At 51.1% G+C, this 16,886-nt stretch overlaps 4 protein-coding genes across 4 annotated transcripts; 2 read left to right on the forward strand and 2 right to left on the reverse strand.

Annotated features, from left to right (window-relative positions):
* Positions 1 to 2,254: 2,254 nt before the first annotated feature.
* Positions 2,255 to 3,154, forward strand: STEHIDRAFT_27417 (uncharacterized protein; the record flags this gene model as incomplete). The annotated part of the gene is made up of 3 exons (XM_007304508.1): positions 2,255 to 2,429; positions 2,478 to 2,684; positions 2,739 to 3,154. Coding segments are annotated over 3 exons (798 nt in total), but the record flags the coding sequence as incomplete, so codon positions are not given.
* Positions 3,155 to 7,969: 4,815 nt separating this feature from the next.
* Positions 7,970 to 9,951, forward strand: STEHIDRAFT_25295 (uncharacterized protein; the record flags this gene model as incomplete). Its single annotated transcript, XM_007304505.1, has 2 exons — positions 7,970 to 8,942; positions 8,999 to 9,951. Coding segments are annotated over 2 exons (1,926 nt in total), but the record flags the coding sequence as incomplete, so codon positions are not given.
* Positions 9,952 to 12,597: 2,646 nt separating this feature from the next.
* Positions 12,598 to 14,360, reverse strand: STEHIDRAFT_139646 (uncharacterized protein). Its single transcript, XM_007304639.1, has 4 exons — positions 14,027 to 14,360; positions 13,785 to 13,966; positions 13,544 to 13,723; positions 12,598 to 13,487 (listed from the first exon to the last, which is right to left on the reverse strand). The coding sequence occupies exons 1-4, from the start codon at positions 14,340 to 14,342 to the stop codon at positions 12,918 to 12,920; spliced, it is 1,248 nt and encodes a 415-aa protein (XP_007304701.1). The 5' UTR covers positions 14,343 to 14,360; the 3' UTR covers positions 12,598 to 12,917.
* Positions 14,361 to 15,121: 761 nt separating this feature from the next.
* STEHIDRAFT_139647 (aromatic compound dioxygenase) lies at positions 15,122 to 16,517 on the reverse strand. The gene is made up of 10 exons (XM_007304640.1): positions 16,448 to 16,517; positions 16,350 to 16,390; positions 16,262 to 16,295; positions 16,182 to 16,204; positions 16,001 to 16,118; positions 15,771 to 15,932; positions 15,591 to 15,699; positions 15,463 to 15,528; positions 15,354 to 15,403; positions 15,122 to 15,290 (listed from the first exon to the last, which is right to left on the reverse strand). The coding sequence occupies exons 1-10, from the start codon at positions 16,491 to 16,493 to the stop codon at positions 15,250 to 15,252; spliced, it is 690 nt and encodes a 229-aa protein (XP_007304702.1). The 5' UTR covers positions 16,494 to 16,517; the 3' UTR covers positions 15,122 to 15,249.
* Between the last annotated feature and the right edge of the window lie 369 nt (positions 16,518 to 16,886).

A 16,886-nucleotide genomic window follows, 5' to 3' on the forward strand; every position in this document is an offset into this window, starting at 1 on the left:
GTACTTGCTCCTGAAAAAAAACATGGTCTGTCCGAGCAGACCAGCGAGTCACGGCACCAAAGTGATGTGGCCCAATTTGCAGCTGCAGAAAGCACAAGTTCGGTGAGTGTGGCACTGCCGCCTATCACGAAAATTTCTAAGTCGCGAATAATGTGGCACCAATGTGGCGGAACCGATATTCAACCCCCCAATACAACAGCATGAGAGTCATTCGAAATTTTTCTTTAGATTAATGCAGGGAAATCAGGTTCATTATTTAATGTACTTTTCACCGCTGGTTGAATTCACTGGGATCTAAATTTCTGAGCCCTGTAGAGTAGTGTGGCACCAGCTAAGAACCGGCCACAAGTACCATAAAAACATGACACCTGGTTCTTGATGGCCAATGTAATGGTTTTGAGTGCTGTGTGCACTATAGTAATCTGTAACACATGTAAAACTACTATAATAGCAAAGAAAGTACAATGGAATGGGGGAAGGGAGAGATGTGGCGGACCCGCCGGGAGTAGCCCCGTGTGAAATAGTATCGAAAGCGGTGATCCAGGGCAGCAGCTGTAGGAATCAGAGAGATAAACAAAGACAAACAAACATCCGTTGTTTTCCACTAGTGCGGAGTCTGAAAATGGTTTGAGTGGGTGGAGGCGCATTATAATGAGCAAAACCGCCCGGAAGACGTCCCAAGAGCTCATTATAATGAGGGAGGGGCACGCAAATGCCGCGGCTCTTTACAATGAGCCCAGACGGAAATGGTGTGCCTCATTATAATGCTCACTACAAGGACGCCTGATGGTGTCCGAAGAGATTGTACGCGCGGGTCAATGGGTGGAACCCTGCAATAACAATCAACCTCATGTGCAACAACGACTGTAAACTGATCACGAACGGACACGACACCAAGAATCTCACCACTCACCCAGCTGCCCCGTTGCTAGACTGACGGTAAACTCAGGCAAACGAGATGGTGACGATTGGAGGCGACAGTAGCGGCAAGCTATATGGAAAGTCTCAAGTCGACGATTACCGCTGCCGAGGTCACGCGCTCCAAGAAAGCAACCTGGTCCAGTTCATTGCCGACACGTACGAAGATCAACCAGATCCAGCAACACAGAGCCCGCCAGTCGAAGCACATTCAGTGGAATCGGGAGCGAGCGGATCAGGACGACCTCGCAATGAACGTATTCGTTATCAGAATGGCCATCCCAGGCACGACAAGATCGTGCGAGTCGTTCGCAGCATGGGCCACAATAACCTGGCCAATTTCATTGGCGGCCACACAATCCCTCGAAGCGACGACCCGGAGATCTACGACTACTACTGTGCATCGATACTTGTTCTCCTCAAACCATGGCGAGACTTAGCGAGGGATCTCAAGCAACCGAACGAGACATGGGCAGACGCATTCGCGGCATTCAAGACGAATACAGATACTCATACCCGTCGTATGATCGACGGATTCCAGTACTATCATGAGTGCGAATCAGCGGCCAAGGAGCGGCGTGCGGAACGTCAAAAGCGTACGGGCCAAAATCAAAGCACAGACGATTTCGCCATGGACGAAGACAGTCCGGTCATCGCGGAGGAGCAACAGCTTACACCCAAGCTCCTCGATGAACTACGCTCGGAAGAGAGATCACCGCGAGAGCAGCAGCATGCCAGATTAGCTGTCCTGCAAGCGTTCCAGGCGGGTGTGTTCAAGGATGCTCACGACACGTACAGCGGGGACACTTGTCTCCCTCGTGAACGCCAGCCAAGCAGTACGCAAGGCATCACACACTCATCCCCCTCGACACAGGATCAGTTATCCCGATGGCGAGAACAGATGCAGGATGACATCAGCCGCCAAGCCCTCGAATCTCTGTATACACAGGATCCAGAAGATGGTGGGGGCGACGTACAACTGCACGATGAAGACGACCGGCCATCTGTGCATATGCGGGAAGTCGAAATGTCCGAGGAGGCACTGACCCCCGCATCAGTTGCCGAGTTGAAAGTGGATCAGCGTCGTGCGTACGACATTGTTTCATGGCATTTGGACCAGAGCCTCGCAGGGAAGGATCCGCCGCCACTGCGCATGATTATCTCGGGGGAGGGTGGCACAGGCAAATCCAAAGTCATCCAGACCATCACGAACCGGTTCCAGGAGTCGAATGCGTCTCGCCTTCTCGTGAAAGGAGCGTATACCGGCATCGCAGCATCCCTTATCAATGGCAAAACCACACACATCATTGGCTCCATCTCTCAGAACAAAGGCCGCTTAAGTGACGAGGCGAAAGCCAAGCTGCAACGGTTTTTCCTCCACGTTCGCTATCTCATTATCGATGAGTACTCCATGATCGGGAAGACAGTCTTCGCCGCTCTGTCGCGAAACATTGGCATCGGAAAACAACAGGCGGGCGATCCGACGAGCGAAAGATCCTTTGGCGGCATCAGTGTTATTCTCTGTGGCGACCATCATCAGTTTCCACCTGTCATGGGAGGAGAGGAGGCGTTATACTGGCCGTCGAACACCTATGATAGCACGGAGTCTCAGCTAGGCCGAGCAATATTCGACGAGTTCAGAGAGGTGGTCATTCTGAGAGAACAGATGCGAGTCACCGACACAGTGTGGCGTGACTTCCTGCGGAACTTACGGTTCGGTCGAGTTCAACCAGAAGATATCACAATGCTCCGTGGACAACTCCTAGGTAGCGAGCACTGTGCGCCAACCGATTTCACCACGGCTCCATGGAAAGGCGCAGGTCTTGTCACTCCACGACATGCCGTCCGACTGAAATGGAACGACCACGCAGTCCAACAGCACTGTGCCGACTCGGGCTGCCGACGTTTCGTCATCCGTGCAGACGATACCGTGAAAGATCGGCGAGGGCGCAGGGACCTCACGCTGCGCGAGAAGGTCGACGTGCAGCGTAAACGGCTCAACGCCACCAGGGCCGATGGCAGGAACCAGCTCCCGGACTGCATAGACGTTGCAATCGGTATGAAAGTCATGGTCACCACCAATGTCGAAACGGACCTCGACATCACCAACGGCGCCAGGGGCACAGTAGTTGGCATCGTACTACACGAGGCGGAGCCGCCAATCGGCGACGGCGATGTTATCCACCTTCAACATCAACCGGCATATATTCTTGTGAAACTTGATCGCACCCGTGCTACACGTCTCGCTGGACTGGAGGACCAGGTCATACCCATCGAACCCATCGCGCGATCCTTTGACATCCGTATGAAGGTAAACGGGAAACTCACAACCAAGAGGGTACACCACCGCCAACTGCCCATGGCATCCGCATACGCGTTCACTGACTACCGAGCACAAGGACAAACCATTCCATATGTCCTCGTCGACCTCGCACAGCCACCATCGAACGGGTTGTCACTGTTCAACCTCTACGTAGCGTTATCCAGAAGCTCAGGTCGCGAGACGATCTGATTGCTGCGGGACTTCGACGACGATCAATTCTTGCAGGCGCACAAGCCGCCAATTTTGGAAGAGGATGATCGATTGGGAAGGATGGATGAATGCACTAGGTGCTGGTGGATGAAGATGAGCGCATGAAGATGAGCGCATGAATATACTGAGGAAGAGGCTGGTGGTGTGGAGAGAATGAGCCCGATAGAGGGCCACTGCAAGAGTATATCATGTCAGCGTAAAGTTCGTAAGCGAAAGAAAACCTCACCAAGAAGGGAGCGTGCAAAAGGGGAACACTTGGCAAGAAGAGTTCAGTACCAGGACCCATGACGTCGTGTGGTGGCATGAACGGCAGAATTGCAGCCCTTCGAGCAACGACACGACGTCATTGTGCTCGAACGTGAAAAAGCGCGGAGTGAAAGAAAAGAACGCACCGATGCTGATCATCATATGATCATGCAAAACAGGCAATAGATCGCGGACACAAAGCATGAAGGCATGGAATCTTGAGAGAATATGGGTTGGTCGCAAGAGCCGCAGCCCATTTCAAACAGCCCCGCAGCGGGTGTAGCAGTGACAAGGACGGCGGGAGGAGCCAGAAGAGGTATATATACAGGACGCTGGGAGGGACCGGTCGGCTCCGAGCACGCGCATGGAGAGGGAGAGCAAGTTTCAACAAATGGACGCGTCGATCACGTGACCGGACAAACGGCGAGGCAGCATGTCATCCCCAAAGAATTTCCCAACAAATAAATTTCGTTCCTCCACACTAAATATCACGGACAGACATTAAGGATATGACAAACAGAAACAGAGCACAGTCGCAAAATTGAAGGAAGTGAACGAGAGGTTAATATTCACAGAAGTTTACGAAGATTTATGTCAACGAGCGCCAAATATAGAACGCAATCTTATCGATATGCTCCTTCATCTTATCGCACATATTTGTATGTGTTTGTTCCGTTGTAGATTTCCAGGCACACTTACGGGGGTTGGATGGACCTTCAACAAGAGGCGTGCGGAATTGCAATCGCGCACACAGCTCGGGGTTCGGCTAAAGTTCCAAATCTTCCGAAATGAATTGGAAATGAGAGCGGTGCCCTGGGGTCCTTCTCTGGGGATTAGGTGGCACCGTGGCGCTCACTTCGCCTCTCACTACGTCTACGCTCGAAGTGCGAAGTTTGCAGTGTGAACGGAATCTGATTCTGTGCGAGACTGTGCCGAGATTTGAGTATTTTATTCATGGGCAAGCTTATCTAACTCAAAGAGCACATAACAAGTCATGTAGATCAAAAAAAGCCTTCCCAATATGGCACTGTTATGGTATGCTACCACTATAAAGTGGAATGATGTATCTGCACCCAACGGAAGATGACTTATATTCTATATCAAACCTAAGCAAGAGATAATGAGTTCAATGATAGTACCGATCCGGAACATGACCTTTTCGCACCTTGTCCAGTGCGAAATCTTGGACGCCACATGATCTTCATTCATACCACGGTTCTCATAGTTAACAAGCCTATCAAAGGTGGTGAATCAAAGTACACGTTACAGAATAAGTAATGACACACATAGAAACTCGAAAGAGTGAACCCACCGAACATCCACCTACTAGCACATATTCTTCCCCTAGAAGGCTGATTTCCGATGGTGTTGATGACACGCTAGGACAGCCGGATTGGGATGGGCTATCCTCGAGTTCGTTTGCCAACGTCAGTTGGTCTTCAAGGGAGATAAAGGAGGTTGTTGGAGAGAGCTTTCGATGGCAGTAATTGTCACAGGTAGTGGTGATATGAGGAAGATCTTGTACGTCGACTGTACGACCAGCATCGAACAGTATCCTGCTACCTTCACGACGTCCAACGTCCCAGATCTCTCTCAGGTTGACATCCCGAACAAGGTACCGAGAGTAATTGAACCTGTGCCATCGCCCAGAGATGATTTGTGTCATGAGTTGGTAGATTGGTGGCGTTGGAGAGGCGATCCGGTCAAGCAAGCGATGAATCCGCCTAGACATCAAAATAGCTGCATACCCTGATTAGTCAATAACAGTAGATAGGTATCAACGATATAAAATACCCTCCAGTTGCAGCAGAAACGCTGTGTTACTGCCATCAGCGTAGCGTCGTGGCAATACATGAATCGTCCCTGCATCAGAGGTAAGAGAAATGCAACGAAATTGCGCCGCTCATGGGCAGTGATGTCAAGAATGCACTATAGGAGTAACTTACGAGAAATAAACCCACTGACTTGCTCAGCAGCATGCTGTAATGACTGAACAACAGATGCGGGACAGGGATGCGAGTCAGTCATCGCAGATTGATTAGCAGTTTCAGCAGAGGTTGTCCGAGTCGAGAGCAGCACAGTAGAGCGTGTCGTCACACAGGGAGGTCAAAATAGTAGATCCTCAAATATAAGCTGGGATCCCTGAGAGTTGTGCCTTTCCACGATGCAACATGAAGCACACCGTGCAAACAACCCTATGACCAGGGTTCAAGTTGACTTTGTGGCCGACTCGAGATCCGCAAAGTTGTTCTCAGTGGGTTCAGGGCTAGCACAGAGATCCGAAGAAGATACGAGTACCCTAAGCCCAGAGAAATCGCGTCAGCGATCAGATTCCTACGACTTCGAGAGCAAGAGGCATGGTCGTGCCAGAGTATACACCGAGAGTCAACCGAGAGTTATTCACGAACACCACTAAGTACGTTCTTTCGGATGTTGCCCATTTCGAACTCCGCTACTTCACTCCGATTACAGTGGCGTGCACGAGCCCTTGCGCCGCTTGTGTTTCTTTCTCGATGAGCTCCTTGCACGCTCTACCAGCATCTCAATATAACATAGCCCTTCGTCCCGAACTCATCTTAGAACGAGCTCGATACAGCTCTCTCTTGGGATGTGCATTTTGCGAGTTACTCGTGTAATGTCATCGATAAGAGACGACTCAGATAACATGTGGCCCGCACGCTGTATCGACGCTGTTTTAGCTGCATACCCAGGGTATTGGGTTGTTCAAGCGATGGGCAAGGGTATCTTGTCTCTCCGTTGGACTTACTCCAACAACGGAGTCTTGAATGACCAGAACCCTATGCCTCAGCGAGTATAAGAGGCAGACTTTTCGGTCAGTGTTCCGGCAGCACACCAACCACTCAACGCTACGTACATGCAGCTGTCCTTCTGCTCTCGATGATCTTGGCAATACTTTTACTTGGTGCTATGTTCCCCTTCGTAAATCTGGGAGGTTCTCGTGATAATTTCCGGACTCCAGTTCGTACAACCCGACCTCCTCAGACTCAAGCCGAGCCCGGCCCGTCTATAGGTAAGTGCCAGCACGCACATCCTGGAAACTAGGCTCTAATCCATATATTATAACTCTCAGCTCCACCGAACTTTCTCGATGGACCCGAGGAGTACGATGTCGCTTTCTTGGACCCAGAGAACGCGCCTCCCAGATTTGCATCGGCTCCCACCTACCCTCCGCCTCTCATCTCTACCCCCATTCCCACTTATCCATCAGTTACCTCATACATAAATTCTTCAGCATCAGCATTTGTCCATATGAACAGTGCTCCAGACCCACTCGCTCACCAGCCTCTGCAACCACCCGCCACGCAACGCGCAATTGAAAACACCAAAGCTTCTCTTTCGGTAGCCTATTCTGACGGCGCACTCTCAGCACGGCATAACGTAGCTACCACCAAGTGGGAGCTCCAATGTCCCGACTGCCATTCATGGATCTCAACCACCATCCCTTCCGACTTGACTTTGGGCGATACAGATGGCCACTTTTCGCCACTAGTTGCTCATCGTAAAGGGAAGGCCTATGCGATGAAATGGAAGTCTTTGGTAGCTCAGCTTGGTCAGGGAGAGAATCAGCCGCCGGAAAGAACGTCCAGCGCACCACCCGATCCAAATTCACCTATCAAACGAAGTGATAGGGTGTGGTCTAGCCAGAACGCTCGTGAATTTGATGAGGCGTATATAGGGTAAGCTTGTACATTCGTCTTATATTCTCTTTCTCTCATGATTCTCTGAGCTCTTCGCTGTCTTTGAGTATATGCTAATTCATCTATAAACTCCTCACTAGATATTCCGACAACGGCAATCGTCCTGGCTCAGCGCCACCCGACGTACCTGATGGACCTCTCCTTCAGCAGTGCCCCGGGATTTCTGTTCACTGGCCAGTCGAGCTCGACATCTATGACACTTTTCCTTGGTCACGTCTTGGCCCCACCGCCGGACAGGACCAGTTGCTGTTTTCCATCAATATCCAGGACAAAGGACGCTGGTTTCGTGCGCATTCGCATCGGTGTACTGAGACGGTGCCCGATGCAAATGTACCATGTCTCGAATGCCAGATCATAGCCCCTCGCGTCGCACGGGTCGTCTCAGCAGCACAGACAGGGGCCGTTCCAAACAAGACCATCTCATTCAGCCCTCAACAGCTCCGTGATCGACTGCGCGAAGGTAAAGAGCAGATAAATCAGTGGAAGTTGAAGGTATGTGCACTGATTGCCTTCAATACTGATGTTTCTGATCGTCGACGGTTGTTGACAGTCGCTCAATCTCACCCGTTCCATCGCCGCCGCTACACAAAGAGCCGTGGACTTCAAACGGTTCACCATGGCTCTCGCGGAGATGGATGCAGCAAAAGTTGGTGCCCTTGTTCAAACGGCTCTACGCCATGGCGCTAGCATCCCTGCCATCGTAACGCAGATCGAGCAGGCCATAAAGGGCACCTATAATCCTCGCTTTGTGTCCAAACGCACACTCGACATCTCTACATTGATATATCGCATCGGCGGTCGCTCTCTGCTGTACCAGATGAACCATGCACTAGGTCTCCCCTCTCTTCGAACTCTCCAGCATCACCTTTCGTTCATTTGTATCATGCCTACGGTCGGGAACATCACGCGCCACACAATCGACCATAATCTTCTGGAGGTTCTTGTGAAGCCATTGACGAGCATCGCCGGAGTCCTCCATCATCACGGTGCCTCACTTCTCATCGATGAAGTTGCCATCGAGGAGGCAGCTTGCCACTTCCGCCAATTCAATAAGGTCGGCGGCCTTTGTTGGAAGCATTCTGGCATGGTCGACCTCGTTCTGCATACCTATCACTCAGCGGTCAATATTGCGAAACAATTGGCCAAAGGCGAGCTCCATCTCGGAAAGGAGATGACCGTCGCCTCGATCTCTTTCTTCGGTTCTGGAGACTCACGAACATATCCCATACTTGCTGCGCCTACATGCAAGCAGGAAGATGCGTCGGATATGGCCTATATCTTCGAGACGCTCATCGCCGGTTATAACAAAGTCGCCGCTGCTCTGCTTGGGCCACTCTGGTCCGTTGCGACCGATGGTGATTCGACTCGGCGTAAAGCCGGGTACCATCTCTTTGTCAAGAAGCCCCTTTCTCCGTCCTCTCCGACATACACCACACTAGTGAAGGTTCTGGGCCTCAACCTTCTCACCGGCGAGGGAGATGTAACACTCGACTTCGATTGGAAGCACGTCTACAAATGTAGGCTTCGTAGTTCAATTTCCATTGTGCTCAGTTCGGTCACTGACGAGTTTCCCTCACTGTAGGTATCTGTACCTTGCTGCGTTCCGTGTCTGGCATTGTACTAGGGCCTGGACGCATCATCAATCCATCGTTTCTCTCGCGGTACTTAGTGCTCCTCGATGGTCAGGATGCCGACTCGGTACAGAAGCTTCTCTACCCTTCCGATCCACAGGACGTACCTCGTTCCATAGAGCTCATGCGTGCCATCGTCGACCTTCGCTCACTTCACCTGGATTCTGCAAACCCGAATATCATCGCGGACCTTGATGCTATACGACTACTTTCGGATCTCTGCGAGTCAATCCTGGAGGCGTATATCAACCCGCGGCTTTCACTTACAGAGCAGGTCAGATACCTGAGCAAGTTCGCTCATCTTTCCTTCGCCTTTTTCCGACTCTATCGCAACCACTACATGTCGAATCAGTTGTATGGCGATTCACAGTGCATGGTGAAGAATGCCATCTTCTGCATCGCAAAGCAGCAAGCACTCGACCCATCACAGCTATTCCATCTCTTCGAGCTGGGTGACGATCGCTTGGAGAAGTTGTTTGGCCGCGTTCGAATGCTCGGCGCTCATGACTCGGGTATGCGTTATAATCAGGGTGTCGACCGTCTTGGGCATGCTGTCGATATCGATGGAGCTCTGGCTCGTAATCCTGACCTCGACAGCGGACAGCGCCGTCTCAAAGTCACTCGCACAGAGGCGCTCGACCACATGAATGTCGCATCATGGGAGGGAGATGCTTCCGTGAGGAACATTTCACTTCCTGATGCTTGGGCCGCTGGTTGTCGTGCAGCAGAGGAGACCATCCGCCAGTCTTCGATGCCACAAGACTCCGCTAACCTCGAGGAGATCTTGAGTGGTGGCTTAATCGACCTACTCTGCCCATTCGGGACAGGACAGTTTCCTGGGGTAGACGATGACGAGCCCGATAGATCAATCCCTTCGGATACGATACAGCAGCCCTCCGACAGCACCCTTCCCCAAACTGATACTGGACACACCGCCGCTACATCGACTACCTCTGAATTATCCCCACACGACGACTCTACGAACCCGTCAAGTACCGCTATCGCTGGCTCTTCCACTCCGACTACGACCAACGCGAATGCCGATACCGATATGACTGATAGACTAGGTGTTTCTGGTATGTCTTGCTTTACTTCTCTATCGGCAGCTACTGATCGTGGTATGCATTCTTCAGAAGAAGACGAACCATGGGATGAATACACCATACCATCATGGCTCTTCGAAGACATCGAGTCCGCCGAGTTGGAAGTTTCACTTGAGGAAAGCTTGCCCGGCCTTGACGGCACTCATTCGCTTGAACTGGGGCCTGGGATTGCTCCGGACGACTGGTTACTCTGCAACGAGAAGCCCGTTCACAAGCAAACGATCTGCCGACTTGTGATCAATGCACATTTTATCCACAAGTCGAAGAATCTCCCGGAGCGTGTCCGACCTTTCACCAAACCCACCTGGCAGCCAAATCTGAATACATCCACTGAACTAATCGGGCCTGATACGTTCGTCCAGGGAGATCACTTTGCCACCCTCCTACGCAACGAACAAATCGTCTCCCTTGCCCTTGTACGATGTACAAAAATCACGCGAGGACAGACTCAGGAACCGTCTCTTCCAGTATATACCATCACAAATCCCGAAGCTGATGTGCGACTCGAAGGTCAGATATTGACCATGCACCGAGTACGTCCCATCGTGTTCCACAAGGAGACAACAACACTGACTCTGGATTATTGATGTCCACCTGTGCTTCACATATCACAGGCGACTTCTCTCTCTGTTGGCGCAGACATCATATCGACTCACTTTGACACGACTTCACATGCTCCTGGCTTCGCTCAAGCCTTTCAAGATTCACCATGGGTCTGGGTCTGGGACGGTGGATTTGTGATGGCAGACGCGAGGATGCGCGGCTCCCAGATCGTTACCGAGAAACCATGCATAATCTCCGTCGCTGGTTGTCTCTGTAACCCACAAATCGACTGTCGTTCTGTCGTTGCTTGTGAGCGGCTCGCTGAGGACGCTCTTGGGAAGGTGAACTCTGTGGGCACGACTTGGGAGTTTGATGAAGACTACCTGCTTTCGCTCAGCACAAACTTGTGGGAGACTCTGGTTGATAATAATGTTCGTGTCGATGCACTCCCGGTACTCCCTTCGTCAACTCGTGGAGGATTTCCTTATGCTTCTGAAGGTGTGGCACTCTCCCTGATCTATTTCGTTATTTTTGGTGTGTCGAGATTATGAAATTGATGTTCTTTCTTCTCGATAGGAGACGCGATTCTCGTGAACGATATTGCCACGAAGGTTTTCCGATCAGAGATGGGTGGCGGTGGGGATCGTAAGTGCGATCTTTGCGGAGACATCGTCTCTTTCGAGAAGGACCAGTGGAGAGGCCATATTGGGTGGCATATTCTTCGTGCGCTGTGTGGAGCTGCTGAGCCACGTCCTTTGACGTCTGCAGTAAGTTCTCCGCTGTGCTCTGCCACATGTAGCAATCATCCGCTCATCTGTCCATCCATGATACTACTTACTAGGTTGGTACACCAATGCCATGCGGCTCTTGTGGCCGCAGCGATAACCCGTTATGCCAGGAAATTACAATCTCCATTGCCAACAATACAACAAAAGTCACATCCAAATGCCCACTCTTCCGCACGATTCGGTCTTACGCTAACGCAAACAAGGGAACACTTGCGACACCTTGCCGGAACGTACCAATTCAATGCCCTCTTTGCGAAGAAACCAACACTCGCTCACGTGGCCGCAGTTATAAGGGATATTGGAGGTATAACATGGCTTCTCATCTTCGCATACATCACAGAGAATATGCTTTGCCTGGTGATCCCAACAATGGCGCTCGTCTTCCCTTGCCCGAGGATCTGTGGCGTTCGATGCAGATTGATCCAAAGGAGTATGCCAGCTGTGGTATTGATCCGCCTCTGATTCCCTCTCACTTTGAGTTTGTTAAGGCTGATAATCGATCCACTACTATACCTCCCTCTACTCCGACTGGTGGTAAACGCTCCCGTGCTTTCACGAATACTATGGTAGACCTTCCTGCTCGTAAACAACCTCGCCATAACTAGTGGTACCGTACATCTTTGGATTTCTCACATGGTCATTTATGGACTCTGGTGCTGTATACCTCTATCTTGCTACTCATTTTTTGCAATATTAGTCGCCAGCACTCACATGGAGCTTTTTCGAACGACCTCCCTCTGAGCCACAATATCCTCCAATCTGCGCCACAGTACAGTGTGATTATCTAATGGATTCATGGGAGGACCCCGGGTGCATAACGTTAAACCTCCTCCCCACCCACCCCCTCTAAGCGAGAGCTAGCCGGACTCGAACTTGTGTGCGCGATTGCAATTCCGCCCGCCTCTTGACCTTCAAGCAAGGTATTCGGGAACATGTGCGGCCACAAAACTTGCCGCTGGCCCAACGATGGTAGACCAATGGCAAGAAGAAATGGTCCACAGCAATGGTGATATTGACATTGGCTTTGTGTGGGACCATAGGCTAAATATTCGAGTTGAAGGGGTCATCAACGTCCAATGGTCGATATTTGTGCGTGAGCACGGGTAACTGCTAGTACTCCTGACTGCTGAGCAACCCTGCCAAGATTGGAACCATAAATGTCACGACGCTTTGCCATATTAAGAATACAGTAGTGGTGCGAGATGGAAAGAAAAAATGAGGGATTGTACGTTCTGCGAGATAATATTATACAGTATGATATCATGCGATACAAAATGCGACGGGACGGGACGAACGAGATGCGACGAGATACGGTACGAGACAAAATACGACGAGACGGGACGAACGAGATGCGACGAAATACGGTGCGAGACAAAATGCGACGAGGCGGGACAACTTTCTCTAGTTGAATCACTATGAAATTACCACAACAACTATCATATTCCTGCACCAGCTGTGTCGAGCCACCTCGTGACTTTCGCATCGGGAGGCTCACCACGCTTGCCTAGTCCTGCATTATACAAGCGCGTAAGCACTGAATACATGACGTCGAACTTGTCGGTGCCATCGACAACTGTGTCATCCGAGCGCACAGATCTATGGTCATCTCCATCATTCCTTCGCCTCGATGCACGATCTTCGGCGGTGGTAGAGTACTCCGGTCTGGATTGGCACATGTTCAGGTGTTCGATAGGCTTAGGTCGAGGAAGATGTTCTGGGAATATACGAAGCGCGCTGTCGACTCCAACGCCCCATTGTCGTAATGCAGCAGCTCCGTAGGCACAATCGAGAAGAAAGGCGGACGGCTTTTGCATTCTATGGTTCGCAAACGCGGCATCCGTGTTATCACGCATCTCAAAGAGGTGCACGTCCGATGGGTTTATGAGCCATTGCGCAGTGAATCGCTGGTAACCGGCTCCGGAGGGTTTGGGGAGTGTCTGGGGAGGGAACAGGGCCCGTTGATCGGATTTTGGTATATCTTCTACGGTGAGGATGTGATTGGGAGTCTAAGAGGCACAATTTAGACCCAAACTTGGGGGATGATGCAGGCAAATAATCTTACGTGCATGATAGCCCACGAGCCGTCATCGTAGAGACCATGCGGGGCACACAAAAAACCGTTCCTTTTATCGTCGATGTCCCTCAGCGTAGCGATGGGATCGTCGACCTCGTGACCCGGTTCATCGCAACTGTACGAAGGGGACTCCGACTGCAGGCGTGATCGAATGAGCTTTTGAAGCCACTGAGATGACCACCTGTGGTTAAGCATTGGTTTGTGCTGGCATGACGGATAGAAAACGCACCTCACTGCCTCTTTGGAAAGGTACAATGTGGGCGGCCTCGAAGGAAAGGAATCCTGTGAAGATGCAGCGCCCGTCGCGCTCACGAAGCTTGTCACTGAAATTCCGCTTCCGAGATTCGGTGGTTGCGGAGCCTTCTCCCTGCCTACCCAGGGTGGTAGGGTCGAACGTTCTGGCGTCCCCAACTGAATATCAAGGGAAATGGTCAGTTGACTGGACTGTGGGCGAGAAAGGCGAATGCTCACATGAGGAGGGTGGTCTCGGTACGAAGATGTACTCAGCCGCCGGGAGCAACGAGTCGAGTGGAAAATCATCGGGAAGATCCTCAGATGTGTCCGCGAGTTGGATAGTGCCAGGAAGCATCAAAATGGCCCAAGCGAGGAACCTAAGATACTTGACGGGGTGGAGGCATAGGGCGTCGAGCCTTGATTTTGGAATCGTGAGAACGACGGGGTCTTCTATGATCGTCTCTACAACAGGCTGTCCGCCGTCGAGAGGCTGAGACATAAGGCGGGCCCCTTTGAGGACCACAACAAATGTGATGGTAAGATCCGACGACATTTTTGAGTGGACGAGGGCGAAAGGAAGGAGAAGGCAACCTGAGAAACGGAAAAAAGACGCTCTGGTAACAGTGTGACGTGACGTGACGATCTGTGACAACGCGCGGAGAGGGCCGATGTTCAGCCGTTCAACAACGACGATGGATCTGTGCCCCGGAGAAATTGGTGTACGGTAGACATGGTCTATGGCATCTCAGAATGATTTATTGACACAGATCGGGGACGATCCCACAGCGCAAGAGACGATTCATGTTTAAATCACAATTAGCGAAGTGGTATTCCTTAAATCGTCTTTTTTCCTGCGCATGTGGTCGCTCCAGGATTTTTGTGTAGCCTCTCTGGAGCAAGTTCAATGAGTTGCAAAAAGATTGAGGAGACTCGAGCATGTATTGGTTGCTCTACGAGCTGATACCGAACACTGCTAAAATACCGAACACCCCAGGAATGATAGTACCACATCGAATTACCACGTCTCCAACTTCGAACGCAATGGACAGTGTCCTCGTGGCTGCGCATTCGTCAACTGGGTTTCACTTTCAAACCTTGTCGAGCCCGCTGCTACAGTGATGGATGGTTCAAGTATAGTCCTCGCGAGAATTTTGCTGCTCTGCACCCGTTCTGCGTCTGAGCAGCGCTTTCCTCGAGCTCATTCGTCCCTTGTTCGGCAACAGTACCGCCCCATCGGGACATGCACAAGTGTTCCAAGTTCACCGTTCGTATAACGACACCGACCCGAGTGCATGGTTGATCCGACTTTAGTGATCAGTCGTTCAGTCAAAGCCGCAAAATAGTTTTATCATTTATGTCCTAAATGCATTAACAATTCGTTACGAGTCGTCTGATCACGGGCCTGGCATCCTTCGCGCCTCATCCTCATCTCATTACCCACAGTTTGGCCCATGACTCCTTTAGTCAAGGGAGTACTCGGCGTCTGGGTTGATACCGATGGCTGAATCATAAGGGTCAAGAATCAGCTCAGGGCGATATGGCACAGTAAATGAGGAGAACGCACTGATGTAAGCAGTGACACCAGCGGGCCAGTCATCCTGGATGTCCTCGATACTGATATAGTGCAGGACTGTTAGTGGCAGAACTACATTTCAGTCATCGGTGAGACTTACTCAAGAACGGGGTAGTAGGCGTTCGTGCTAGCCTGAATGAAGTTCGGGTCGTTGTTGTTCAGAGTCCTGTGACGATAAGAGCAGATCAGTCGAAGAAGTATGGTATGAGATACGAGCGAACTGTATACCTAGTGTTCGTGTTCCCGTTGTATGGAGCGATCCCGGAGTCAATGGAGACGACCTCGGTCCACTTGTCCGTGAAGAAGAGCTGGCCGACGTGAGCCACGGTCGAGACACCTATCGTAAGTCAAGGCTGTATTACTCCGTGCAGTCCTGGTAGATGATCCATTTATTCTGTGGATATATACCTTCGGGAGAGGTGACGCCTGGACGGTGAACGATCACGTTGACGTGGTTGGCACCATCGGAGGTGAATCCCGGGAAGATGGTCTGAATCTCGGCGATGCCGTTCTGGTCGGTGAGTTGAGCACCACGAAGGGAGTTGCTCTCGTAGTCGCCGACAGCGTTGGCTACATAGTGAGGCGAAGTACGCTAAGCAACCTCTCAGAATGACGAAGGTCGGTGAGACAGTACTTACGGGACCAAATCTCGACAAGGACATCGGTCATGGCTTGACAAGTTGTGGTGTCCATGATACCGACATCGACAAACATGGGCACGCCTCCGTTGCTTCCGACAACATCATCGGTAACAGGCTGGACGAAAGAAGGGCGTGCTTGAGCGAAGGCGTCAGATAAGGAGGACTGGGATGAACTCACGGCATTAGGGAGCCAAGTGCTATCTGTGAATTGAAAGCGACATGAGCTTCAAATAGGAGACGAAGACCACAAGATCTGACCTTTGGCCACCTCAGGTGCTGTAAGGCAGGTGTTCTGCAGAGGCGATCAGATGATGACTGGGACTGAATAGAGAGATAACCCAGGGACATTTTTGAGGTAGTTGTAGTAGGCACGCTTGGTGGGACCCGCTATTCAAACGACGTCTCAGGCTATGCCTCGAGGGAAATAAATTGAAGAATACACACCAGCGGCCATGCCGATCATGGAGAGAAAAAAGAGCTTATTCTGCATGTTGAGGAATGAGGCGAAGAAGTTGCTCCAGTACAGGCTATGGCTCAACAACATCCCCTTCTCCCCCTTTTATAACTGTCAAAATACTGTCAAGCCAGCCTAATTCTTTCTTAGAACACCAATGAAACGCTTCCAGCAGCTAGATGCATAAGGGCGGATATTTTGCGGATGCATCGAGCAGAATTTGCTGGACGGCAAATGCAAGTCAAGACGTAACGCCAACCACAAGGCCGAACAACTCAGAGAAAATTCTGCCCAAAGGAGTCAATTAACGAGGTCGGCATCTCGTATTAGCGCGCATAGAGCTCCTAAGCACTCCTTAGAACGGAGCTCGCATCGATGATCATGAGCTGACATACCGTTCGGAGAAAGCACGAGATGGATGAGAAGGGC

This window comes from Stereum hirsutum, assembly GCF_000264905.1.
Source record: "Stereum hirsutum FP-91666 SS1 unplaced genomic scaffold STEHIscaffold_8, whole genome shotgun sequence".
In the NCBI taxonomy this organism is placed as follows: domain Eukaryota; kingdom Fungi; phylum Basidiomycota; class Agaricomycetes; order Russulales; family Stereaceae; genus Stereum; species Stereum hirsutum.

Coding starts and splice junctions, on each gene's coding strand:
- STEHIDRAFT_139646 (XM_007304639.1), bottom strand. CDS start 14,342: ATGTCGTCGGATCTTACCATCACATTTGTTGTGGTCCTCAAAGGGGCC. Junction 13,967..14,026: donor ACCGAGACCACCCTCCTCAT/GTGAGCATTCGC, acceptor CTTGATATTCAG/TTGGGGACGCCAGAACGTTC. Junction 13,488..13,543: donor GCTCGTGGGCTATCATGCAC/GTAAGATTATTT, acceptor TGTGCCTCTTAG/ACTCCCAATCACATCCTCAC.
- STEHIDRAFT_139647 (XM_007304640.1), bottom strand. CDS start 16,493: ATGCAGAATAAGCTCTTTTTTCTCTCCATGATCGGCATGGCCGCTG. Junction 15,700..15,770: donor AGGCGTCACCTCTCCCGAAG/GTATATATCCAC, acceptor GACTTACGATAG/GTGTCTCGACCGTGGCTCAC. Junction 15,529..15,590: donor AACGGGAACACGAACACTAG/GTATACAGTTCG, acceptor TTATCGTCACAG/GACTCTGAACAACAACGACC.